Source organism: Oryctolagus cuniculus, chromosome 3 (assembly GCF_964237555.1).
Source record: "Oryctolagus cuniculus chromosome 3, mOryCun1.1, whole genome shotgun sequence".
Classification (NCBI taxonomy): domain Eukaryota; kingdom Metazoa; phylum Chordata; class Mammalia; order Lagomorpha; family Leporidae; genus Oryctolagus; species Oryctolagus cuniculus.
The window spans coordinates 39645549-39671331 of record NC_091434.1 but is presented as its reverse complement, the minus strand read 5'-3'; the positions used below and the strand labels follow the sequence as shown (position 1 = coordinate 39671331).

Sequence of the window (25783 nt, the reverse complement as noted above, 5' to 3'; positions counted from 1 at the left end):
ATGACACTTTATCTCTGGGATTAATTATGGAATCCACTGTAAAGGTTTTTGCCGTGGTAATCTTCTCATACCTTATTGCTTTGGCAATAAAAGTGTTTTTATGGACAACAAAATAAAATTTTACTATCTAGGCAGTTTATATTAAATGAGATGTGTTTTCTGAAGGATATAGGGCATGTCTGAAACATGGCCGATCACCATGGATTCCTCTACCACTTGTTTGTAGTGTCTTAGGTCTAAGCCAGTTGAACAGCTCTTTCCATGTTTCTGTCAGATAAAGAGAATCACTGTTGACTGGCAAAAATATTCAATACTTAGAATTTCAGGTCATAGAGGAAGCAGAACTCCCAAACATCCAACCAACCACCCTAATCTACAACCAGGGTTATCAATTACGTACTTGGATTCTGAGCCAAACCCTGTTGGTGCAGATCATTTTACTGTTACTCATAAGCTTATTTCTCAAATGATTAGATTCTTCTTACATAAATTTCGGCATAATCATGATACATACGCAAGCACTGCAGTATACCAGTAAGAGGTTGCAGTACTGTTGTGTGATATGAAATTGTTTTCTTCCCTTACAAGCCTCGCTATCAAGCGAGTTTCGTGGAGCAACCACAGTTGTTGAAGATCTTCCAGTTGAACAGCTGTTTGGTAAAACTCAGAGAGCCCTGAAGAGGTGATGATTAAGGGGCACCTGAAGGAAGATTCAGAGTTAATTAGATGAAGAGAAGCAAGGTGGAGGGAGAGTGTTGTATTGGAGGCAGAGGGGAGCGCCTGTGCTAAGGCCCTGTGGCAAGGAGACCACAGGACTTGTACCTCGTAGGGTGTCATAAAGCTGAAATGGGACCATTCTGGTAAGGCGCTGGCAGTCCACGTCCTGTGCCTAACCTGGGAAGGGCAGAAAGTCTTGACTGAGATCAGCCCTCAACAGTGAGGCAGTTAAGTGCTGGTAGCTGGCTAAGCAGATGTACCTAGAAAGCAAATGTGTGCTGTTTTCCCAGTCGCAATGTGCGCTGTGGCACTGTCTGATCCTCCTGGGGCTCATCAACTCTGATGTCATTGCTCTAAGAGGGCTCCCTCCTCCCTGCACACCTCTGGCCTTATGCAGCCTGCAGGCTTGATGCTCACTGAGCGTGTCCCCGTCTCAGGAGCACTTGGAAATGGCACTGGTGGAATTACTCACGGAGCTGGGTGGCACCCACAGGCCTTGTGTGGCTTTGGGAAGGTTTCAGACCCAGTCTTTCTCTGACCCTGCCCGAAGTCGGGCGCCCAGTTTGATGCGATTCTGGCTCCTTGCTGTCTGCCAGCTCACTGCAGGACAGACTGGACAGGCTGCTGGCTACTGCATCCTCCATGTGCACCTCCCTAGTTATTCTGCCCTCTCCCAAGCCCACAGCCTTGAAAGCAAGACCCAAGGAACCGTCAGGTCCACCAGATTGAGATTCTGTGGGCAAGTCAGGTTCATCTGCCTCAGGGCAGCCCTGACCTTGCCCTGCTTCAGGTCATCAGTCCAGAGAGGAGTCCTGGCTCAGCAGAGCTCACAGGCTTGCCTTAATGCACACGAGTTCAGAAAGCAGTCGTACAATGCGAGCAGCGCTCGAATTCCTAAGATGCTGAGGACGTTCTCCCTTTGCTGACACGTTTGACGCTAGCTTCACAGGCTTCTTCACAACCCCAAGCGTGTGTCTTAAGCAGATTAGCAATTTTTTGGTGCGAAACTTCATCCCTCCTGATACAGGCCCAGAGAGCTTCAACTAACCATTGTATGAATATCCATCTCTGTTGACTAAGTCTTCGACCCAGGCATGTGTATTACACTCCAGATGTCCATCTTATAAACTGTCTGGTCACAAAATTGTATTAACAAATTTAATCAACAAAAAAAAAGGTTACCATGGTGGTGCTGATGAAGAAATTAGCAAATGTCTCCTCCCTCCCCTCCCCTCCCAGCGCACACAGACTGCAAAATTCCCAGCCTGCATGCATATGCTTTGCCTGGGGACTTGAGAAATGAAGGAGTCGGCAAATGGGTAACATGGGGCTCTCCTGGCACCCCCACGGCAGTCTGCACCTCTTGCACCCCCTACTCAGCTAAGGACCTGCCAATCTTGGGTCACGTGCATGTACTTCTGTTAGTTGTGTTCTGTGCTTGCTCTCAAGTCCTGTGGACTCTATTTAGAGGCTTCTGGCTGGAAGGGGGAAGGGAAATCCTGATTTCTTCTGCTGTTAGCATTTTCTTCCCTCTGTCTCTGTTGTTCGCTGCTTCCCCCAGGGACAGTGATTCCTGCAGGCTCCCTTACTTTCTTCTCAGCTCTCCCCTGGAATAGCGTAGGCTCCACAAGAATGGACGTTTCCTTATTTTTTTAGCCCCCCAAACCCTTGCTCAGTACCCAGCAGGCATTCAGCAAATATTAGTAAAATGAACCCATATGTTGTCAGTCTTCCTGTTTCCCATCCTCTCCTGTTCCTGCAAAGTTGTCCCAATCTTGTGCAACCCTGCCTCACTCCACTGGTGAAGAAAACAGAGCACAGGCCGGCGCCGCGGCTCACTAGGCTAATCCTCCGCCTTGTGGCGCCGGCACACGGGTTCTAGTCCCGGTCAGGGCGCCGGATTCTGTCCCGGTTGCCCCTCTTCCAGGCCAGCTCTCTGCTGTGGCCCGGGAAGGCAGTGGAGGATGGCCCAAGTGCTTGGGCCCTGCACCCCATGGGAGACCAGGAGAAGTACCTGGCTCCTGGCTTCGGATCAGCGGCAAAAGGAAGACCTTTCTCTCTGTCTCTCTCTCTCTCTCACTGTCCACTCTGCCTGTCAAAAAAAAAAAAAAAAAAGAAAAGAAAGAAAACAGAGCACAGGCTAGCTGGAAGTATCAAATATCCCGTATCTCCACCGTCACATAACCCACAAGTCAGCTGAGATCACCCAGCCCCTTGAGTTCCAGATGAGTTGTCCTGGGTGCCTACTCCATGTCCTCTGGCAGCCCAGTGCCCCTCCGAGACTTGTGCCTGTTCCGGGGTGAGAGGGGTTTCGCATACTCACACTTACTCTGCCTTTATGCTGTGGCCCCTTCTCATCTGTTGAGCCTCACGTTCCTGGCTTCCAGGTGTGTGCCCCAACCACCTTCCAGGAAGGTTGTGGCGTGCTGAGCAGGCTCCAGGCACTGTCGGTGCAGAGGAGACGCTGCGGCTCCTGGCGGTTCTTCTGCCCACCCTGCTATTGGGGATTCCCCCAGACTCTGCACCTCTCACAGCCCTCAGCCTTTTTGCTGACTTCTCTCTCTTCTGTCCTCCCTTCCTGTCTGTACAAGATAAAACTGTCTTCTCAGGCAGAGAAGCTTAGCCATGTGTGTAGCTTGGACTCCTAATTCTCAATCTCTAGGTTCTCATCTTAGCTCCTTAGTCTTTATCTTCCTAAAGGAAAGTCAAGTGCCCTAAGAAACTTGTAAGAAACAAGAATAAAAAGTACATGTTTGCCTCTATTCTGGCTACATTTGTGAACTTGACAGAGAAGCTAAATTCACCTTGTACTTATGGAAGCACAAAGCCTATGGACTCAGCCCAACATTTCATACAGTTAGCAACTGTATGGTAGTGTGTGTGTGTGCACGGTCTTTGGAAGGAAATGCAAGAAACTTGTATCATTGGAAGCCTACAGGGAAGCAGGAATGGGATAAAGGCTTCCTTCTTACTGTACAGCCTTTAGTATTCATGGACTTACTATAATGAAGACACATTGACATCATACCTATGTAATGTCAATAAGTAAGGTACAGGTGCCCTGATATGCTGGTTACACCAAAGTGATCATATCCAGTGACCTTAAGCCACGTGCGTCATGGGCATAGCTGACTTTGTGTACATTTGACAGACTAGGCGCAGAGCCCAGTACTGGAGAACTTACCATTCATGGTACACAGTGGTTCCTGCCCCTAGGATTTCCTGGTTGGAAAGGGCTGAGTTCTCGGGATACAGTTCTTTCTGGAAAAGTGTTTAGGTTCCATCATCTAGTAGAGGGGCCCCAACACTGCTGTAGATTTATCCCAGCCACCACTTCTTACCTTGCAACGATTCTTAAGAAGGAATACATTTTAAAAGACTTTTAAAGTACATCTGATGGAAGTCTAAGCAGTAATAAGGATAATAGTAAAGAGGAGATCATAATTAATCTGTGCCAACAGCCAAAAATATCTCACTCATGACCGGTAGGAAATGCTAAGGAACCAACTACCGTTTTGAAAACTGATTAGTAAGAGAATGAAGCATTTATCCTGCTTCACCTATGCAAACTGACTTCATGGTAACCAAGGAGTTGATCAAGGAATGTTTCTCTTCATGGGAAGATTTCAGAATACAAATGGAATGATGTAATTTGAAAGCTCCCATTTTTCAAACCCTGTTGAAACAGGCCATAATCACCAATGGCTAATAACATTTAAAAAAAGAGAGAGAGATGTCCCTTATATTTCCATTAAATTTATTAGATGTAGAACCTTAGTGAGTCTCAGAGTTGACCGTTTTTTCAGAAGTAATTCCTTATGTTGTGTTCCTTCAGCACACATACAATAACACCACATATAAATTATTCCTTCTGAAAAAATCAAATTCCCATATCTAATAATACATTTGTAGGAAATTCAAAAAGAATGAGTTAAATGATCCAACAGAGACATAACTAGCAAAATGCAGGCCTTAGACAGGTCTTCAGAACAATCTGGTTTCTTCAGATAAACTACAAAGGGGATAAGGAAGCAGATGAGAGAGAATGTATAGCTCAACACAGATTTAAGAGACAGCAAAGCACTTAGAATGAACAGGTTTTATTTGGATCCTGGTTTAGACAAACTGTTAAGATTTATGGAGCAATTGGGGGAGATTTGAATACTGAGTGAATATCTGATAATATTAAATTATTGTTAATGTTTTAGGTGTTACAATATTAAATGGTTATGATCCCCAAAAGCCCTTAGCATTTTAGAGATAGGAGTATATATTGAATTATTTGTGATGAAAATGAAAAGAAAAAGAGCTTCTGACATCTGTGCTTGTGTAGACATAGAAGCCTGTGAGAGGACGTAGAAAGAATTTGTAATGATGTGTTGCTTCTGGGAGGGGAGCTTTGGGATCAGGAGTGGAGATGGGAGGGAAACAGATCTTTGCACAGATAGCTACCTTGTTGGTAGTGCCTTTTTCAAAGAAGTAACCCAAAAATAAATGAAATATAATGGTGGAAAGGTCAATAAAACCTCAAAATGCTTGAGAAGATGAGAAAGACGTAGGCTGCAACTGTCCAGCATGTGGGTGAGCTGGCCCATGCCATACTTGTCAGGGTAGGGTGGTCCCAGTGCTGTCTGCACCAGAATCAGGTCTAGCCCACTCCATCCCAGCCAGAGTCTCTGCAAATGGAGCACAAACACAGTTGGCAACTTTAGTCCTTCATGGACCAAGTGCCAGCTTTTCAAATACTCATTATAGTGGTTTAGAACTTCAGAACGTGTAGGCCAAAAATAAGCTCAAATTTGAATTCAAAGCAGCACAGTCTTGAGCGCCTGAAAGCCTTTTTCAGTTGTCGACGACGATCTAATCAGCAGATGTCTCCGTGTAAGTCTGGGGAGCGTCTCTTCCGTGCTGCCTTGGTTTGGGAGAAACAGAGTGTGCTGCTGGCTCTGAGTATAGAAGTATTTGTGGTAATTTGTGTTTTGTTTAATGAAAACAATTTTTCTTTTGTTTCCAGTGTTTATTATCTTTGATTAAGCGTTCTTCATTTTTCCCCCCCAGCATCATTGATAAGGAAGTATCATTAATGGCAGAGATGGATAAAGTTAAAGAAGAAGCCAGTAAGTAGACACATGGTTATTAGTTTATAAGCCTCCCAATCAGAAGCAATCCATGGGTCAAACTGACAGTGGTAGCAGACTCTCAACAGGGTCTGAAACCTTACACTGAAATGCTGGTTCATGAACCCTTGTAACTCTGGGCAAGTCTCTTAGCCCTGGAAACCCCCATTATGTCATGTGGGAGGGGGCAGGACTGTAGCACCCTCATCTGAGCTGAGGGCATAGCAGAATCAACTCGGGATAAATCACAGTTGTCAGTTGGATTTGTTAACCTCCAAGGCAACTGTTGGGCACATAACGCGTTTTAGTTAGAGTTACGACATTGAATTCACTGTTAAATATTATATATAAGGGATCCTCAAAAAGTTCATGGAAAATGGCTATTATGAAAAATTACACATAAATTTCAAAAAAATTTGCTCTAAAATGAGCATTTTAAAAATTATCTTATTTGTTTTCACTTAATTTGAAAGGCAGAGAGAGAAATCTTCCATGGGTCAGGGAAAAGCCAGGAGCCCAGAACTCAATCTGGGCATCTCAGGTGGGTGGCAAGGACCCAGGAACTTGGATGATCACCTGCTGCCACCCTGGCATGCATTAGCAGGAAGCTGGATCAGAAGCAGAGGAACCGGGACTTGAACCACACACTTCAGTGTAAGACGCGAGTGTCTCAAGTGGCATCTTAACCACTGCATGAAATGCCCACCCCTACACTTATCTTTTTATTCCATCAACTTTTTGAAATTCTTTCATAAATCTTTCTTATTTATACAGTCATTTTCAGTTACTCTCTTTAAAGCTTTATTTAATTCAAACTGAATCCTCCTAAAATATTAGTCCCATTTGAAACAGTTACTTAAATTCCCTTCAACATATTGAATTACATATATAAACTAAATGCATATCATTTTTTTCAAGCACTTCAGATGCCTGACAAAGCAAACTCACAAACCTAAGAAGCAAAGTGTTCCTAAGCTTTTAAGCAACTCAAATAAGATTGATAATTCAAACTTAGAGATGTACTAAATGAAGCTTTCTTAAAACGCACCAGTTCTGTTATAAACTTTGTCCAATACACTGACGCCTGCCAACTTAAAACCACAGGAGAAAATCAATTTCATGTCTTAAATTGAAATCACAAGTCTGATTGCTTCACACACCACATTCTCTATTTAAAGAAAGATTCCATTTAAGTTATCTTGCTCATTGCAAAACTTTTTCCAAATTTAACACCAAATATTAATATTCTGGGTTTGAGTTGTTTTCTGCCCTTCATACTTATTTCATTGAGGAAGAGTTGCTCAATGAATTGAAGAACAGATTGCCATCCTAAATGGGCTGAGCAAGTCACGGGTTGAAAATTTCAGTAGAAACAAGATTTCTCAGATTCAACATCCAGCCACAAGCAAGCATGCGAGTGCCCTCTCATTCTTTAATTCTGTGCCCTGTGTTAATGCCACCCCTAAGACCATATGTTTCAACTAGGATTTAGTTTTGCAATCTTTGTTTTCTTCATCCTTACCCAAATTTCAACTCACAAACTGGAGAAATGACATTCTGTGGTTCCAATCAGGTTCCAGCTAAATCCCTTCCCCACTCACTGCGAGGTCTTTATTTCTGCCAGAATGAAAGATCAGACCAAATTTTTCTCTTTTTAAATTATTCTTTTCTGGACCTTGGTGACAATTCAATTGTTGTTTTATGGCACATATCTTTGTTTTTGTTACACAATTCTAAATCATTTTAAACACCATTTTAAAATCCAAAATACAGCAAATTTTATTAAATGAAACTAATGTGATCCAGGGTGAAGCTGGATATTTTAGTAGTTATGCAACCCCTTTGATTGTGAAATTATTTTATTCATATGTTATTTGTTGATTTATTCAGTAAAAGTAGACTATACTCCTATTATGTAAGATTTTTCCCTATTTGTTAGGGATAGCTCATTTCAGTGTCTTAGCACAATGCTAAAAATGCTAACAATCAACACAGACACAACTGATTCCCTGGAATAGACAGAGAAAGTCCCTAGCACATCACTTTCTCAGAAGGTCACAAAAATCCTTGGGTTTCACATACTCATTATTCCTTCTTGGGATAATTACCTTGGGTGCCAAGACCTGTGGAATGTGTAGTTTCTCCGGAGAGCATCCCTGTCTCTCAAACTCAGTCAATCAATAAGCAGTTCCATACTAAGCACTGTTAGAGACCAGAATAACCAGCAAACAGAGACACGAACGATGGAGCCTGCACTCGGTGTGTTCTCCTGCTGGCTGAAGCTGCTGGATTGGTTGACAGGCTTCATCATGCTCTAGGGAAGGGAGCTGCAGGCCCTGGTTTAGAACAGCCTGGGGCCCAAGGAAGCGAGTTTGCATGCCTTGGAAGCAGATAGATGGAGTGCATATCTGGTTTCCACCCATTTCCTAGCTGTGTGACTTGAGACCATTTTGTTCACGTCCCAAAGCCTGGGGTTCCTTCTAAGAAAAAGGTGGATAGTAGTAGTGGTTATCTCAAAAAGTTATTGTCAAGACCAAATAAGAGGATAACTGTCAGGCATTTAACATAGTGCCTGACGCAATATATCTGCACAATATGAAAAGCTCTTGTTAGTCACCAAGTTGATCCATCCCCCTTCGTACTCAGTCAGTTCAGTCAGAAGTGGGGGTGAGAAAGGTTGGGGTCCATCTCTCAGATGACACCCCTGTATCAACTGTACATCTTCCCCGCCATTGGAAGCCTTGAATTTCTCCCCATTAAATATAGGACTATCTCTACAACCACTCTCTTGAACTTACTTCGCTATGATGTCAAGAGTGTTTTTCCTATTTCCCATTTCCTGTACATTGTATAAGCCAGCTTTCCTCAATGACAGCATAAGCTCCCGTATTCCTCCTGGCATCTAACACAATGCTGAGAAGACCATAGGTACTCCCTAAGCATTTGTTAAAATAGATGATTGTCATCAATTCAGTATCTATAGACTGCAGGATCCAATAGACATGAACACTAATGAACTGCAAACAAGAAGTATATCTTGATGAATATATCTCACCTTACCAGTAACATTTATGGTTAACATTTTTGAGTATATATTTTGAGTAACACTTCACAAGTGTTATTCTACTTAGCTCCTCAATAGCCCTATTATATTTTATAGATGGAGAAACTTCAGTATGTTGTAATGGTAGCGAGGGTCTCAAACTTCATCTGTATATCCAGGGAATTGATAGACATGCTCTTACTGTGTCAGGTTTACCAGAGATATAGGAAGAAAATATTACTTTGTATTAATGGAAACACAGATATATTACAAAGGAGAATACAAAGTTCATAAGGAATAAAGGATTTCAAGGAGTTTTTTGTGCTTAAAAAGCCACTTCTGCACCAGCTCCTGCCCACCCCCACCATGGTTTTGGGTATACCTTCTGCTGAGGAGTATGAAGATACTTCAAGAAGTTTGTGGAAAATAGTATGAAAGGTGCTGGCGTCGTGGTGCAGCAGGGTTAAGCCAACACTTCTGCTGTTGACAGCTCTGATCAGAGTGCCAGTTCAAGTCCTGGTTAATCTGCTTCTGATAGAGCTTCCTGCTAATGGTACCTAGAATGGCAGCAGAAAACTGCCCAAGTTTACTGGGCCTCACCCACCTATGGGCGAGACCTGGATGGAGTTCCTGGCACCTGGCTTCAGCCTGACCGAGGCCTGTCTGTTGCAGCCATTTGGGGAGTGAACCAATGGATGGAAAGTCTCTTGGTCTCTCTCTCTTTCCCTCTCTTTCTCTCCCTCTCCCTCCCTGAATCTGTCTCCCTTTCCCTCCATCACTCTGCTTTTCAAATACATAAAGTAAATATTTAAAACGAGTGAGTTCATTTTGGTGCAAAAGTTTGTGAAATCTACATGTATGAGGAGTTCTCAAAAGTTCATGGACAATGAAAATGCTATACATGGATGTTAAAAATTTTTGCACCAAAATAAGCATCTTGTAATTCCATTTTCCGTGAACTTTTTGAAGTACGCTCCTACTGTTTGAGAAGCCTTAAGATTTTCCGTGGTTCAAGTAATATAAGCAAGCTTCCAGTGTCTCCTAAAAACTTGAAAGGAATTTATAAATCCTATTGAGAAAATGGATTCAAGCATACTGCGACTGTTGTTAAAACTGAATGAATAATATTAATTAAGTGAATGCAGTGAAAACCTAAGGTGTATGGGACTGCTCCCTCTACAGATTTCTGAAAGGATAGTGCTTTCAAAGCATACTTATTTTTCTATTTTAAATTATAGCATCAGTGAATCTTAAAATCTCACCTTATTTTTGCCTTTTGTTTCCGTGAGAGATGTTTTTGAGGTGAAAATGTTCACCCCCAAAGAATATTGGCTTTAGCTCTCTCACGTTTTAAGGCTTTTTCATAATGAAAGGCTTTGAAATGTTAATGAGACTGTATGTAAAACTCATCGGAAACTTGCTGATGCAAAGTGTTCATCTCCATGCACATTTGCATGAATGTAAACTCAAAACTTATTGGTGATCTTGCCACCTGCATTCCTATTTTAGGGCCCATTTATATCTATTCCTACAATGTCTTTTTGTTCGGTATGAATGCCCAAGTTCTACTTAATCAAAATGAACAATGACCCCAAATTGTCACACAAGTCCCACAAATAACCCATGAAGAAGAGTCAAGTCTGTGTAAACTGCAGTCACTCAGAGTCTGCCTGGTCAAGACTGAGCCTTCAGAACTGTTTTTCCATGGCACCTCGTAAGAGGAAGTACCTTGCTCCCACTTCCCACTCGAGAATCCTTTTCTCTTGGTTGAATTGTAAAGACAAATAACCAGTCAAAGGCGTGGGTCCTAAGCAGTCTTAGGTGATCCTGTGTACAAGGAACGTCCATCTAGCCTTAGCTACTCCTTTCAAGTGCTGGGTTCACTCATTCCCTGAATCCTTCATTCGGCCAACATGTTGGGCACCCCCTCCGTACCGGGCAGTCGACACCTGGACACAGAGAACTGCAAAGCTGAGCTTGCACCGGAGCTCACAGGTGACTGGAGATACCTACAGAGCCCGGCAGGCAATATTAACCCGCTGAGCCGGGCAGGCAGGGCCCCTGGCACGCAGGCCACCGTGCTCATCCAAGAGGGCAATGGCTCCCAGCCTTACTCCATTATTGTCATGTGGCAGTGCTGGCCAGCTGTGGCCAGAAATTCCAGTTTTTTAGAAGACACCAGAAATCCAGCTTTCAAATGAAATCTTTTCAGCTTCAATTGTGGGCATTTATTACGTAAAAGTGATGTGTGAACCACACAAAACATAAGCACTCTGACCAAAAATGATATTGGATGACCTTTGTATGACCTTTGTTCAGCAGGGTAACCTGAGACATCATTTAGGAATACACTGTCTGCATTCAGATGAAAATCCCCTTCACTCCCATCATCTGGACATGCTTTTCACCAGCTCCTGTGTTGATAGCAATCAGTTTGTTGCTATCAGCATAAAACGATAATGTCTTAGTCTGTTCGAAGAATGGATTGTGGTTTGCAGGAAATCTTAATTCTTAAATGATTCCATGCTTCTTTTCTTCCTTTTTGAGTTTTTGAAGTGACTTTTTTTTTTTACATTATCTAGTAAGAGCTCTTGAAATCATAAGTCATGTTGTTTGGGTCTGCATGTTGGTGGTGAAGATGGCCTAATCAAGCCGCTGATCCTTGTTCAGCCAAAGGTAGAACAGGTTCTACATGTGCGCCGTCTCCGGTGGGCTGCTCTTAGGACTCAGAATGCATAGGGAAGACAGTTCATGCATGACTTGAATTAGACCCCTACAAGTCTGCCGATTGAAAAAGCAGGCTTAATAGTTAAGTCTTCCTCTGGGTGTTTGTACTCACTGCTTCTGAACTCCACAATCTTTGGGGAAGCACACACACACAAGTTAACCTACATCTATTCGAACCTTTAGTTCAGCAGACAGATGTGTGAAAAAGTGGTGCCAGAGAACTCCCCTGTGTCTTCTCTACACGTACAGATGTGGAAAAGCACACACAAATCCAGTGCAAGCTTGACTCACCCTTGACATTTTTCCATCAGGGACACTTACGACAAAGACATGAGACACTCTGTTCTGAAACTTCTCTCTGTTTGCAAAATGGAAACATATCTGCAGAGCATCAAAACCAGAGGCATTTTTCAGCTCACAGAAAGCTAATAAATTAAAACTTGCATGTCCAATTCCAATAACACAGCTAGTTGCTGCAGACAAGTGTATGTTAAAAATCAGAAGGCCTAATGCTGTTAGACTATAATAGCCCAATTCAGCCAACAGAAGCATGGCTGTGCTGAGCGGACGGCCTGTCTTTGCAACAAAATTCAGATGGGATTTTTAGTATGTCTTTTTTCAGAGGTAGCTATTTCGGAGTAACTCACAAATTGAAAAGTCCAAATTAAGCAAGTGGGATCAGATGCCCATGGAAAACTTAAAAAGAAGCATGTGGCGTCCAGTGGATCGGAAGGAACTGCATTGGTTTAGGGATTTGTGGATAAGGACAGCAGGAAATGGGTTGTTGGTACTGGGCACCAAGGGTGAACCCGCCACAGTGACTAACTCTGAGAAGAAAGTCAAGGTCCGGCAAAGAGTCAGGCTGTGGTGGGAGGATTGATGCCAAGAAATTAGGCCAATGAATATGTGTAAATCTCTAGCCTTCACATGCTATTCCTTCTTATTTGGCAGTGGAAATCCTGACCGCTCGTCAGAAGAAAGCAGAAGAACTAAAGAGACTCACTGATCTAGCCAGTCAGATGGCAGAGATGCAGCTGGCCGAACTCAGGGCGGAGATTAAGGTCAGTCCTGAAAGCCCGGACCTGAACCCGGAGCCAGAGCGCTGTCCCCATGGTTCCCTGCAGCCCCAGAGCTCTGCTCTCCAAGCTGTCGCTTCGTGCACCCAGCTCTTCTTCACAAGGTTGAAGGAGACACTCCAGAAAGGGGGAAGAACCACCTCATCGCTGTATTTAAGTATAACATGGTATGAAAGGATATGTTTTAGAAAGGAGAGGCACAGACTGTTTTCTCAACCAACAGAAACTGACCCAAATAAAGTATACCCAACCCTGAATCATTGCTGGGATGGGGGATATTATTTTCACACCATGTAAGGTGTATGTGTGTATATAAACACACACATGAGCACATATATAATACAAACAGTATAACAGTAAGGATTATAAAGCTGCAGTCTGTGTTGACTTCTTTCCTATACCTGTTTGTAACTAGGTGCCTTTTTACTAAGAACATTATCTACAGTATGTATCTGTTAGATCTCCTCCCTTGCAAGCAACAGAAACTGACCCTGACAAACCCCCAGAACAAGTACAATTTGAGAGAATGTAAGTGTAGCTCACCAAAGAAGTAGGGTCTGAAGAGAGGTCTACAAACAGGCAAGCAGCCCTGGTGACTTGCACCATGTATGAAGCAGAATTCTTCAGGGCTCCTGAGTGGTCTCCAGGGCCCATCAGCCCTTCTGCCACCCCGCTGATCCGCTGGATTCAACCCCTAACAGGAAGGCTGCGACTGGCCTCGCTTTGGTCCCATCCATCATTTGGCCAAAAGAGAAGGTAACTGACAGACCCACCAGGACTGTGGGTCTTAGAAACTGCACTAGGAGAGCTGACGCTGTGGCGTAGCGGGTAAAGCCGCTGCCTGCAGTGCCGGCATCTCATATGGGCACCGGTTTGAGTCCAGGCTGCTCCACTTCTGATCCAACTCTCTGCTATGGCCTGGGAAAGCAGCAGAAGACGACTCAAGTCCTTGGGCCCCTGCACCCGCGTGGGAGACCCGGAAGAAGCTCCTGGCTCCTGGCTTCAGATCAGCACAGCTCCAGCCGTTGCAGCCACCTGGGGAGTGAACCAGCAAATGGAAGACCTCTCTCTCTCTCTCTCTCCCTCTCTCTCTCTCACTCTCTCTCTGCCTCTCCTTCTCTCTCTGTGTAACTCTTTCAAATAAATAAATCAATCTTAAGAAAGAGAGAGCAAGAGAGAGAGCTAGAAAGGAAGGAAGGAACGAACTAACAAACTGCTTTAGGGTAGTTACCAGAACCAGAAGTGATTATTAGGAAGACAAGAACGAGTGATCGGCCGGCACCGCGGCTCACTAGGCTAATCCTCTGCCTAGTGGCGCTGGCACACCGGGTTCTAGTCCCGGTTGGGGCGCCGGATTCTGTCCGGGTTGCCCCTCTTCCAGGCCAGCCCTCTGCTGTGGCCAGGGAGTGCAGTGGAGGATGGCCCAGGTGCTTGGGCCCTGCACCCCATGGGAGACCAGGAAAAGCACCTGGCTCCTGGCTCCTGCCATCGGATCAGCGCGGTGCGCCGGCCGCGGTGGCCATTGGAGGGTGAACCAATGGCAAAGGAAGACCTTTCTCTCTCTCTCTCTCTCACTGTCCACTCTGCCTGTCAAAAAATTAAAAAAAAAAAAAAAAGAACGAGTGATCACATTTGTGAAGTTTATAAATTGCCCCTTATCTTCCTGTTTTTTTCACTCAATATACTAAACACACCACACATACACACACATACACATGTATACCTGTACACACACACTCCTAACTTCTTACCCACTTCTAGGAAACTACAGTTGCTGCTAGCTTCACAAATAGAACTGCTCATCAGGAGATAGAACTGGTTAAGAATGGTAGAAAGTAGCAAGTGACTTTGGTCTCCATCATGGTTAAGCACAGAAGAGAATCCAAGAGAAGAGGGCTCCCCTGCAGGTACCAAATGCTCTAGTGGTGTTTTCCCTCCTCATCTTCTCTGCTCTGGCCTTTTTGGCCTCCCACTCATCTTTCTGCCCCAGCTGTCTCTTTCCAGCCTTATCCTGCACCCTAAATTCAGAGTTTGATGCCCAAAGCAAATCTGTTTTCCCTTAGTACGATCTGTCTTTCTACTCAGCATAAATTCTACCACTGGACTCATTTTTTAAATTTTTGGTCTATTTTATGTATTTGAAAGGCAGAAAGACAGAAAGCAAGAAAGACAGAGAGGTCCCATGCACTGGTTCACTCCCCAAATGCTGCAACAGTGGGAGCTGATCCAGGACAAAGCCGGCAGCCAAGAACTCCATCCAGGTCTCCCACATGGATGGCAGCAACTCAAGTACTGGAGCCGCGGCCAGCTTCCTCCCAGGGTGAGCATTAGTGGGAAACTGGAGTCAGGAGCAGAGCTGGGACTTGAACCCAGGCATTCTGGTATGGGATGTGGGCATCCTAAGCAGCCACTTAACCTTTGCTTCAAGCACCCACCCCTCCAATATATATTTCAACTCCCATCTCTTCCTATGATAATCTCAGCTTGTCAGAAAATCAAGGGAAAAATAAAAATTTTCAGCTTCCAGGTCTGTTGAAATCAGCTCATCTTCCAAGTTTCATTTCTGCCTGTCAGAATCTCATCCCCATCCTGCAAGGCTCAGTAGCGCGGGCTTTGGGAGGCAGGCGGTCCAGCTGCAAAACGCTGCTTCTGCGGCCTTGAGTAAGGCACGTACTGTCTTAGATTCTTAGGCCCTCAAGTCCCCCATCTGTCAAACAGAGGGAATACTAGTACTGGCTTCAGAGCAATGCAACTCGCAGAAATGAGATGGTCTGTGGAGAACTTGGTCAGTGTCTGGCAAATGTTTAATAATTTTTAGCTCAACTGCTCCCACTCGTATAACTCTTGCTCTGTCCCGCTCGATAGGAAATTATTGCTTCCTCTCTCTGATTTCGAAAGCACCAGCCACATTCTACCTTGTGTTGTATTTAGTGGTGTCTGTTTCCCTTACCATGTGGCACGCTCCCTGGTGAACTCGGGGAGGGCCCACGTCACAGCTATTTCTGTATTACTCTGTCATCACACATAGATCTTAACTTTAAATTGAATTTTAAATGAATTGAAAAATAATCTCTTCACCACTTCCTTTAAGAGCACTTGAAATTCCATCGTTGAAGATAATGTTTCTTAGACACTAATGGCTTTTTGGACTTCCCGGTTCCCTATTAAAATAGAGGGGGTAGGGTGGGAGGGGCTGATCGAGCAGTAACGATGCAGGTCGGGAGGCCCACATCCCGGATTAAGTCCCCGCTGTGCTCCGCTTCTTGCTTCCTGCTAAAGTACATCCTGGGAAGCGGCTCAAGCAGTAGTTGGGTGCCTGCCACCCATGCAGGAGATGCAAATGGAGTTCAAGGCGTCTGACTCTGGCCCAGCCCCAGCCGCTGCCGGCATCTGCAGAGTCAACCAAGAGCAGATGGGCGCTCACTGTCTGTCTCTCTGATAAAAACGTAACCTAGAGATGGCTATCTATGAAGGAAGACATGTTTTCTCCTGGTGGTTAATACCCTAGCGGGCTCTTGGCCAAATTAGGAAGACCCTGCCACACTGCAACCCAGAAGATTCTCCTAGCGTGTGGGCGCCAAAAGGCTCAGTAGATGAGCCCAGATCCACATTTTCCTGTGTCACCGCTTTGTGCAAGCCCAGGCTGGGGAGAGACAGGGCCCTCAGGCACTCCCAGAAGAGGAGGGTGATCGTGCCCCCAGGCAGGACAGAACTGAATGGAGCCCCCGGGGCCAGGGCTGGAACGATCCGATCCGCACCATCGAGGGCACCAGAAGAGCAGCGAGAGCGGCCCTGCCGAGGGCTCGGCATGGCTGCAATTACAGGCTCCTGCTTCCCCTCTGTCCCCTGCAGCACTTTGTCAGCGAGCGTAAATATGATGAAGAGCTTGGGAAAGCTGCCCGCTTCTCCTGCGACATCGAACAGCTGAAGGCCCAAATCCTGCTCTGTGGAGAGAGTGAGTGTCGCGTTCCTCGCGCTCAATACTTCTGTGTGAGCAAGTGCGGTGTTGTTGGGAGTTAACATGGGAAATGCCAGGTGTGCGGTCCCCCAGGGGGTCTGGAGGGAGGGTCTAAAGAGAATTCATGATCTGAGGTCCCGACACAAGTCCCTAGAAATGCCAGGATTTGAACTTGGACTCCTCAAATGCCACAGCCCCGAACCCCCAGTAAATCCCCAGGATTTAGTCAGCGGATCACAGCAGGCCAGCTCTTCCCAAGCACCGTCAGATAAACTGCTTCCTCCTTTCCGAGAGCCCGGGCTTCTGCAGAGACCTGGTAGGCAGAGAGTGAGCCTCCCTAGGCAGCCGGAAACACGCAGCCGCCGAGTGCAGCCACCGGCCCTGCCTTCTCTGTGCCCAGTGAAGTCTGCAGATAATGAAAGATGTCACTTTCCCCATTAGCTTCCGTCTTGTTCCCTATTAAACCTTAATTAGAGCAGCTAATGTGCAACAGAATTGACTGCCATTTTCCCCCTGCTCCCGCCCACCCACAAGGGGAGGTGGGAGCAAGTGCTCAGGTGACCCAGGAGGGTGGAAGGCCGCACATGGGCCGTGCCCCAGTGCGCAGCCTCCGGCAGCTGAGATCCGCCGCACTCCTGGATTCAAACTGGAAATTGCTCTTGTTTTTAAAAAGCTTAATCTAAAGATTAGGGAACTCTATTAAACCAAACAGTATCCTGCACAGAATGGACTGTGTAGATTATGTATATTATATGTAATTATCCTACATGTTACAGTGCAGTTGGCTGTCCCGTACTCATGCACGGGTAGTAATAAGGTTCACTCTCGCCGCCCGTTCTTCCATGTCACTGTATGTGACGGACAGTTCGTTCAGCCGTGACGATGGCACGTGCACTCATTGTCACACGTGGGCTGCCTCCACTTTCTCACCATGGAGGTTCACAGTGCTTTGAGCTCCTTCCTTGCTCTCACATCTTTGGTAATTATCCAGTTCTTCTGACTGCCCGTCTTTTAAGTGATTCCTTCTTTTCCCCTGAGTGCTTCTTTCCTCTCGAAAGGATCAGCCTGTTCTCCACTGCCCACTCCCAGCGCTTGCCTCCCTTCTGAAAAGGCAAACTGGGCGTGGGTCACGGTCAGAGCGTTGGCTGCCCCCAGGCTACTTTCCCCGGCGGAACACTAAAGCTCAGTGGCCCTGTGTCACCTTCCCAGGTGGACTGGGGAGGGGTCGCCTCACCTGCTGTCCTCCGAGCACTGCAGGTATCATCTAGCGGGGGAACACCCCTCACCAAATTCCAAGTGTCCCTATGAAACACGGCCGCACCTGTCACAGGCAGTAGTCTTCACAAGGCCATTTCCTATTTGGCTTTCTTGAGGGTACGTGGAGAGCCCACAGCTGCTGACCCGGAAATAGTGCTCCTTGAGCTGTAGGCCATAATGGCCCCGTGAAGCTGAACCTGGTGAGCCGAAGAGCCGCTGAAATCCCCTGGTCATGTTTGGACAGCCCCAAGTCCTTGTCGCACCTGGCAGATAAAAAAAGAAGCCACCGGAGCTAGCTGCTGTCCTTGCCATTTCTAACGTTCCAGCGGCCCTGCTAGTCACTCCTAATCCTCCAGCATCACCCTGGGATTAGGTCTGATCCTACAAAGGCCGCGGAGAAAATTGCTTTTAAAAATTGGTGACAATTTTAAGATTCAAAGAAAGGTCTTGCTGTCCAGGCTGACAGTCAAATTCCAGTGAGCGCCGAGAGAGGAGTCACAGCTTTACCCTTGAGCTGATTCCCCGTGGCCCCGATTCTGCACAGCCACAGAGAAGTCATCCTGTCAGAAGCCACCACTCCCAACGCCAGCGGGAATGGCAGTAATAAAGGTTGAACAGACCTGCCTGAGCCCTGAGCCCCGACGGGCTTCTGCCTGCTCAGCCTGCCTTGCCTGCAGCATTGGAAGGGGTGCAGATCTGCACGGGGGCTTCAGAAAAACGGGTGACAAATGGCTGGCTAATGCAGCGCTATTGGACAGAAAAGATGCAGTAGGTGCTGGCAGGGCCGGCCCTATGCTGGAAGATACGCGTGGCCCAGAGCGGTATGGTTTCTAACAGCCGGTGTCGGCCGTGCCCAGGCCAGAGTGTGTGTCCTTCCTGATCGCCCATCTCTGCAGCGCTGACTGCCCAGGGACCACGCGGGGCAGTGAGAACGGCCTGGGCATCACAGCCCTGTGCATCCGGTGTGTGTGATTATGCTGTCCTCTCAGGTCAGGGATTCCCACGGGAGAAACGTGCTGGGCTCCGAGCACATCTTCCAACAACAACAACAAACGTGGCTTCAGTGCCTTTCAGAATGTCTGTAAAGGACTTCCGCCAGCTCCTTCGTCTCCTGGCACTGCCTGACGGTCACCGGGGCAGCCCTGACACCCTGCCCTTTCTTGTTGCAGTTACCCATCCAAAGAATAACTACTCCTCCAGAACGCCCTGCACCGCCCTGCTGCCTCTGCTGAATGCTCACGCGGCGGCCTCTGGGAAGCAGAGTAACTTTCCCCGAAAATCATCCAATCACAACAAGCCCTCCGAGGGTAAAGCAGCAAACCCAAAAATGCTGAGCGGTCTTCCCAGCACAGCCGAGCCCTCTCACCAGCCCATGCCGGCTAACAAGCAGGTAAGCCGCCCTGGGAGCCGGCAGCTGCTGGAGACCGAGCTCCCTGAGGTCACCTCCAGCCTCCCGCCGGCCCCCAGCATCACTGCCTGGCCTCGCCACAGGGAGAAGTGGGCCGTGTGCCCTCGGGACAGCGTTAGGAGGTCCACCCAAGGATGGCGGCCCTTCTCGTGCCCCCCAATTGCCGCCATCCCCAGGTCCCCGTCATCAGCCCACATGTGGGAAACTCCCATCCACACTAGGAGGAAGATTCAGAGCCCACCACCGAGACATCTGTGAGAGGAAACTGGGCGTTGGTATTTTAGGATCGCTTAATTCCCACTTACGTTTTGGTTGTTGGTGAGAAGCCAGGCGCTGGCGTTGTGGTGCAGCGGGTTAAGCTGCCATCTGTATGATGCCGGCATCTGTGTTGGAGCGCCGGTGTAGTCCTATACATGGGAGATCTGCATGGAGTTCCTGGCTCTTGGCTTTGGCCTGACCCAAGCCCCGGCAGTTGCGGCCACGTGGGGAATGAACAGTGGATGCTCGCTCGCTCTCTCTCCCTCCCTCCCTCTCTCTCTCTCTCTCTCTCTCTCTCTCACTCTGCCTTTAAAATAAAACAAAAATTTTTTTAAAGATTTATTTTAAGGGCCGGCGCTGTGGCCCAGTGGGTTAAAGCCCTGGCCTGAAGCGCTGGTATCCCTATATGGGCGCCAGTTCTAGTCCCAGCTGCTCCTTTTCCAGTCCTGCTCTCTGCTGTGGCCTGGGAAAGCAGTAGAAGATGGCCCAGGGCCTTGGGCCCCTGCACCCACGTGGGAGACCCAGAAGAAGCTCATGGCTCCTGGCTTTGGATCGGCGCAGCTCTGGCCGTTGCGGCCATCTGGGGAGTGAACCAGCGGATGGAAGACCTCTCTCTCTGTCTCTATCTCTCTCTCTCTCTCTCTACCTCTCTCTGTCACTCTATCTTTCAAATAAATAAAATAATTTTTTTAAAGATTTATTTTTATTTATTTGAAAGAGTGACAGAGAGAGAGACAGAGAGAGAGGCCTTCCATCCGCTGGTTCACTCCCCAGATGGCCACAACAGCCAGAGCTGCACCGATCCGAAGCCAGAAGCCAGGAGCCTCCTCCAGGTCTCCCATGAGGGTGCAGGGGCCCAAGCACTTGGGCCATCTTCTACTGCTATCCCAGGCCATAGCAGAGAGCTAGATAGGAAGTGGAGCAGCCGGAACCAGAACCTGCACCCTGCCAGGGCTTTAACCCACTGAGCAACAACACTGGCCCTAAAATAAAACAGATCTTAAAATAGTAAGAGGCCAAAGTTAAACTTTTCTTCTCTTGGGGTTTCAGTAAAGAGAACACATCTCAAAGTGACAGCATCCATTCTTCTCTGTTGTGACAGGAGAGGAGCATCTTCCCTCCCTCCTGCTGCTTTGCCGCTGTATCTGAGCGAGGTGACTTCCTCCTGAGTGTGAGAGAATGAGTGAGAGGTGGTGTTGGCTGGTAGAGCAGTTGGGCCTGCTATAAGACACCTTTCATGCTCTCCAAGCAAGACAACTCTAGGAAAGGCTTGCTTTAATGTGCCAAAATGCAGGTTTCCCAACAAGTTCCCTGCTTGGTTTTATGATCCTGGTCTTTTGTAATTCCCGTGAGTGACACAAACAGGCATTTCCCTGGCCTTGAATACCCTCAGGGCTCCCCAACAGCACTTCCGCAAGCTGCGTTTCATTCCTTCACACATTAGAGATCACACTAGACTCTGTTTTACTTGTAGTCTAAATACTTCTGCACAGCTCTGTTCTTTGCTGATTATTAAGCAACGTGATAAAGTCAAGTCTGAAAGTTAGTCTGGCCATTTCCGTCAGAACGAGGAGGGCCAGGTTCACTGCCATCTCTGGAGATGCTGTGTCAGCTCACTGCTCTGGCATTGCAGGTGCCAGCTCACGTAAGGTGACCTGCACTTACACACCGAGGCCAGACACCATGGACCAGGCCAGAGGGCCCTGTGCTTCAGAGCACAGCCAGAGCGCTCCATCCGTAATGAGGAATTGGTGAAACCAGGGAGATGGGACCGCCCTCACACTCCGCCCCTTCCCCCCAGACCACGCTTGGAATCCTGGGAGCCTGGAATTCTGCTTCCAAGCCGCCCCAGGGCAGCATTCGGGATCTGTTTGTGCCACTTCCCTGGATACACCATGTTGAGGGCAGACCACACTGCCAGTTTGCACACCCATAGGTCCACATGGTGATGATGGGTGGGAGTGGGTGTGAGGCTTAGGTCGGGGGAGTTCAGGGTCCTCACTCAGGTGTGCAAATGCTCCTCACAGTATGGGATGGAGCCAGAGGCAGGAAGAGACAACATTCAGACTATGATATGTGGGCCTGAGTTTGGACTCTCAGCCTAGGCCCTGAATTTTTGCAGGCTGGAGCATCCAGCCACAGTGCACAAATTAAGAACCTTATCTGTCTGTAACTCACAGAACTGCACGTCTTAGTAATACAGCAGGTGTGGTTAGTGAACAGGTCTGCGTTCATGTTGCAAGTAGTTTATGCACCTTGTCAGGAGACAGTGCCCAGAGTGGGACTGGCGTTACCATTTGCCACCTGTAGACCTTAGACAAATCCATTAAACTCATTATCCTCGTTTATAAAAATGAAGCAAAGAATAGCAACTATCTGATTGTGATCACAACTATCAGTTGTGGTGACAACTGAGCAAACACGTGGTGAGGTACCGCACCCGGCTCTTGGCACAGTGTAGTCACAGGTAAGTGTTGGCTGTTACTGACCTCACGGAGCTCCGAAGCCTCTCCCTTGTGCAGCGACAGACAAGTTTACTCCATTGCTCCCTCACCACCCGTCTGTTTATGTGCGTGGCTGCTGATTGTTGAAAGAACGATCTTTCAGGATGAGGCTTCCAAATGTGCTGGATTAGAACTGCAAAAATGTAGAAAAAGAATTGGCTACCTCTGTGGAGACGCCATATGTCCATGCCCCACCAAGATCTACCAGATAGGCTTCCTCTCTGTATTTACTGGAGAATATTTCTGAATTATGGTATTTGTTTTGAAATAAATAAGAAACTGCTTTAGAGAAGAAAAATTACAGTCAGAATTCTCCCTTTTGTCTTCATATATGTGATTAGAAGTCATAGACACAGTAGATACGGAAGGTCCCAGAAGTCATCATTGCTCCGCCCATGTTACATTTTGTTCCGCCCTGTTTTAAACGTCCAGTTTTCGGCTCAGTTCTGAGCTGCCTTATCTTCTGTGATTTCTCACCATCAGTGACTCTTGCAGTTCCATGTAGAAGGCAGTGTAGTGTCCTTGTGAGACTGAGGGTTTTTGTCAGCTGGTCTCATTTGCATGTTGTCATAGTCTTCTGCTTACCTGGCACTCAGAGATTTGATTTCCCTGATGTCATCTGTGGATGTCACCTGTGGCTTGCTGGTATCCAATACCTCTCTCTTTTGCTTCCTTGGTAGAATGGGTCTTCCAGCCAAAGACGAAGATTTAACCCCCAGTATCATAACAACAGGCTAAACGGGCCTGCCAAGTCACAGGGCGGCGGGAACGAGGCGGAGCCCATGGCCAAGGGCAACGGCCGGCACGAACACCGAAGACAGCTGCACAACGGCTTCCGTCCCAAAAACAAAGGCGGCGCCAAAAACCAAGAAGCCCCCTTGGGGACAAAGACGCCGGAGGCCGCAGCACACCCCGAAAAGCCGCGGCGAAGGCAGCACCCTGCAGACAGCTCCGAGGCCCGGCCTGTCCGGGGAAGCGTGGGCAGGGTTTCACAGTGCAATCTCTGTCCCCCAAGAATAGAGGTCTCCCCAGATGCCGCCGTCCTCTCCGTCCCAGCCGTGACGTTGGTGGCCTGAGCCAGGAGAGCAAAGAGCAGTTTCCACTCCGTTCTGGTTCCCGGCCCGAGGTGCTGACCCAATTCGCTGCCAAAAGAGAGTCAATCAGAGTATACAGGCCCTGTGTGGTTGTGCCATCCTCTCGTAACCGTTTTTACTAATTCTCATAATCAGCTCTAGCTTGCTTCTTAACCTTCATGGCTTTGCTTGATCTGTTGATGCTTTTTCTCATCAAGACTTTGCAGCATTTAGCCAGGCAGTATTTACTCATCTGTTAGGAAAATCCAGACATGGCTGAAGATCAGAGGCTCAGTTAGCAACCTATGTTGTAGCAGTGCTGTCAGTCCATTGATCGTTGTTAGAGAGTTCCTGTTACAGACAATATTCCTGATGATCAGACAAACGTGATCTGCCGAAGACACATGCGCTTTTGTAGAATTTAACATCTGGTGTTTTTCTGAAAAATATATATATATATACATATATTGCTTTATTTGAAACAAATTAAAATATGCTGCATTTGACACCTGGCTCGTTTTGTTTGTTGATGCCCACCTTATTATTGAATATTCTGTGTCGTGCTTTCAAGAAAACCTTAGCGAGAAAAGGTTGTGGCACAAAGCTCTGTCTGATACTGTTTCTTTAGGACAGGCACACTTTCAGAAAAAATAATACCCCTCCGGGAGTGAGCATTTAGAGTAGCAGTGGAGACACCCACATTCCGTACCAGAGTGACTGAGTTGGAGCCCCAGCTCCTGCTCCTGTCTCTGGCTTCCTGCTAGTGCAGACCCTGGGAGGCGGCAGTGATGGCCTAAGTAATTGGGTTCCTGCCACATGGGAGACCTGGATTGAGTTTTTAGCTCCCAGCTTTCGCCACTGCCCAGCCCTGGCTGTTGCATACATTTGGGGAGAGAACCAGCAAATGAGAACTCTGTTTCTCTCTCTCAAATTCTCAAATAAACATAAATTTGTAAAGGAAACAATGTTCCTTCCATTCCATTACACACAGATAGATGGGGATGCATGTCTTAGATACCATGTAGAAGTAAGAAACCTTGATTGCAGGTAACCTGAACCTTGGCTCAGCTTAGCCTGAACAATAAAGCAAATGCATTGGTCCAGTGCCTGACAAGTCCAGTATCAAAGTAAGCCTTGGGTCTAGCTAATCCAGGCTCTGGCTCCCTTCTCTTGATATTCTCAGCTCTCCCATCCTGCTTAGGCCAGCTAACCTGATACTCAGAATGGTAGGAAGTGCCCTCCCCACTCCCAAGACCCAGGGCTGTCTCCCCCACTGTAGAGAAGAGAGAAACTAGTTGGCTTCCACATGCAGCCAGAGTTTCTCTGGCAAAGGTTTTACATACCACAGCTCACAACTCGTAGACCTATCCCTAAACCAGTCATCAAGCAGGGACAGGTAGTGAATGGGACATACTAATTATCGTAGACTAATGGAAGCCTACCCCTGGAGCTGGGGTATGGCCAGCTTCCCAGAAGCATCTGGGTGTGTGGAGAAGGGCCACCCTATCGCAGGAACGGGGAATGGGCCTTAGTGGCCCAAACACCAAGTCGTCTGTTCCCTCTCTTTGACTGCAGGACAGAGTGGTCTGGGTACTGCCTCCACCACATCAACATGCGAACTCCAGATATCTTGGCTCCTTCCATGGGCCAAGGCTGGTTTTCAGATCCACATTCACATTTTTTCTGGCAACCCAGGTTCACTGGCTCTTTGCAGAGCCACCTTGAGCAGCTGAGCCTGTAAGCCACGCAGGCATCTGTTTCTTCCTTTTCCAAGAATAGGAGGATGTTTGCTCCGTCCATAGCACTTTCTGAGGTCTCTGGGTGTACCCAGAGATTTAATAGGAATTCAAAATGTGAGGTCACATTCCAGGAAGGAAGGAAGAGGCGTTCGTTCAAATAAGAAAGATAAATGTTCAGGCCTGCAATTTCTGTTTACCCTGTCTGAGACCTTGAATTTATATATTTCAAGACACGAGGTTGTGTAGCAAGATTTTGCTCACCACTGAAAAATGTCAGTTTAAATGTGACAGCTTTAAAAATGAATCAAATAGTTCTTGTGCTGGGGCAGGCTGGGGAGGGGGTTGGGGGATGGATTTTCTGGGTCATGACTGCACCTGCCTTGGTCAGGGTTGGACCGACCACTCTTAACCTTCACTCCTTCCCTCGTGTTGCTGTCAGGGTTAAGAAAGCAGCTCAAACAGATTCCTAAGTAGATAGCAAACGCTCCCAGCTCGCTGAAAAGAAACAAAAGAAAGCTAAGACGTGTTCAGGCCCAATTACATTTTTCATGTTTGCCTTTTTTGCAGACGCGAGCATGTGAGCATTTACTAATTGGCATTTTTCAAACAGTGATTTCGATAGTGCCAATGTCAGGCTGTCTACATAGCGGTATTACGAGTCTTCCTCTGCTGGAATGGAACCATTGGTGCGACCCGAGAGGTCTGGGTCCTATTCAGCCATTCTTTTAAAATGTTTGAACCTCCTGTAAAACGATTCAAGAGCTGCAAGTACTCTAATCTCTGCTTAATGTGCAGTACTCAGAAGAATGGATTCTTCTCATTTAAACATTTCTCTAGTAGAGGTTAAAGCAGCTTAACATCCATGAAGATTAAATAACTTCAAAAAATCACCTACAGTGGACCACA

The 25783-nt window shown here is 47.0% G+C and overlaps 1 protein-coding gene across 18 annotated transcripts in view; it reads left to right on the top strand.

The window, feature by feature from the left end:
• SPATS2L (spermatogenesis associated serine rich 2 like) overlaps positions 1-23644 on the top strand; it is a 174172-nt gene extending 150528 nt beyond the window's left edge. For all 18 annotated transcript variants that reach the window (XM_070070428.1, XM_008258940.4, XM_070070427.1 and 15 more), the window contains 5 exons: positions 5776-5834; positions 12556-12665; positions 16533-16635; positions 19065-19285; positions 22746-23644. In XM_070070428.1, the coding sequence (XP_069926529.1) occupies positions 5776-5834; positions 12556-12665; positions 16533-16635; positions 19065-19285; positions 22746-23141 (889 nt within the window). In that variant the 3' untranslated portion in view covers positions 23142-23644. The remainder of the gene's footprint in view (positions 1-5775; positions 5835-12555; positions 12666-16532; positions 16636-19064; positions 19286-22745) is intronic.
• Positions 23645-25783: the final 2139 nt, after the last annotated feature.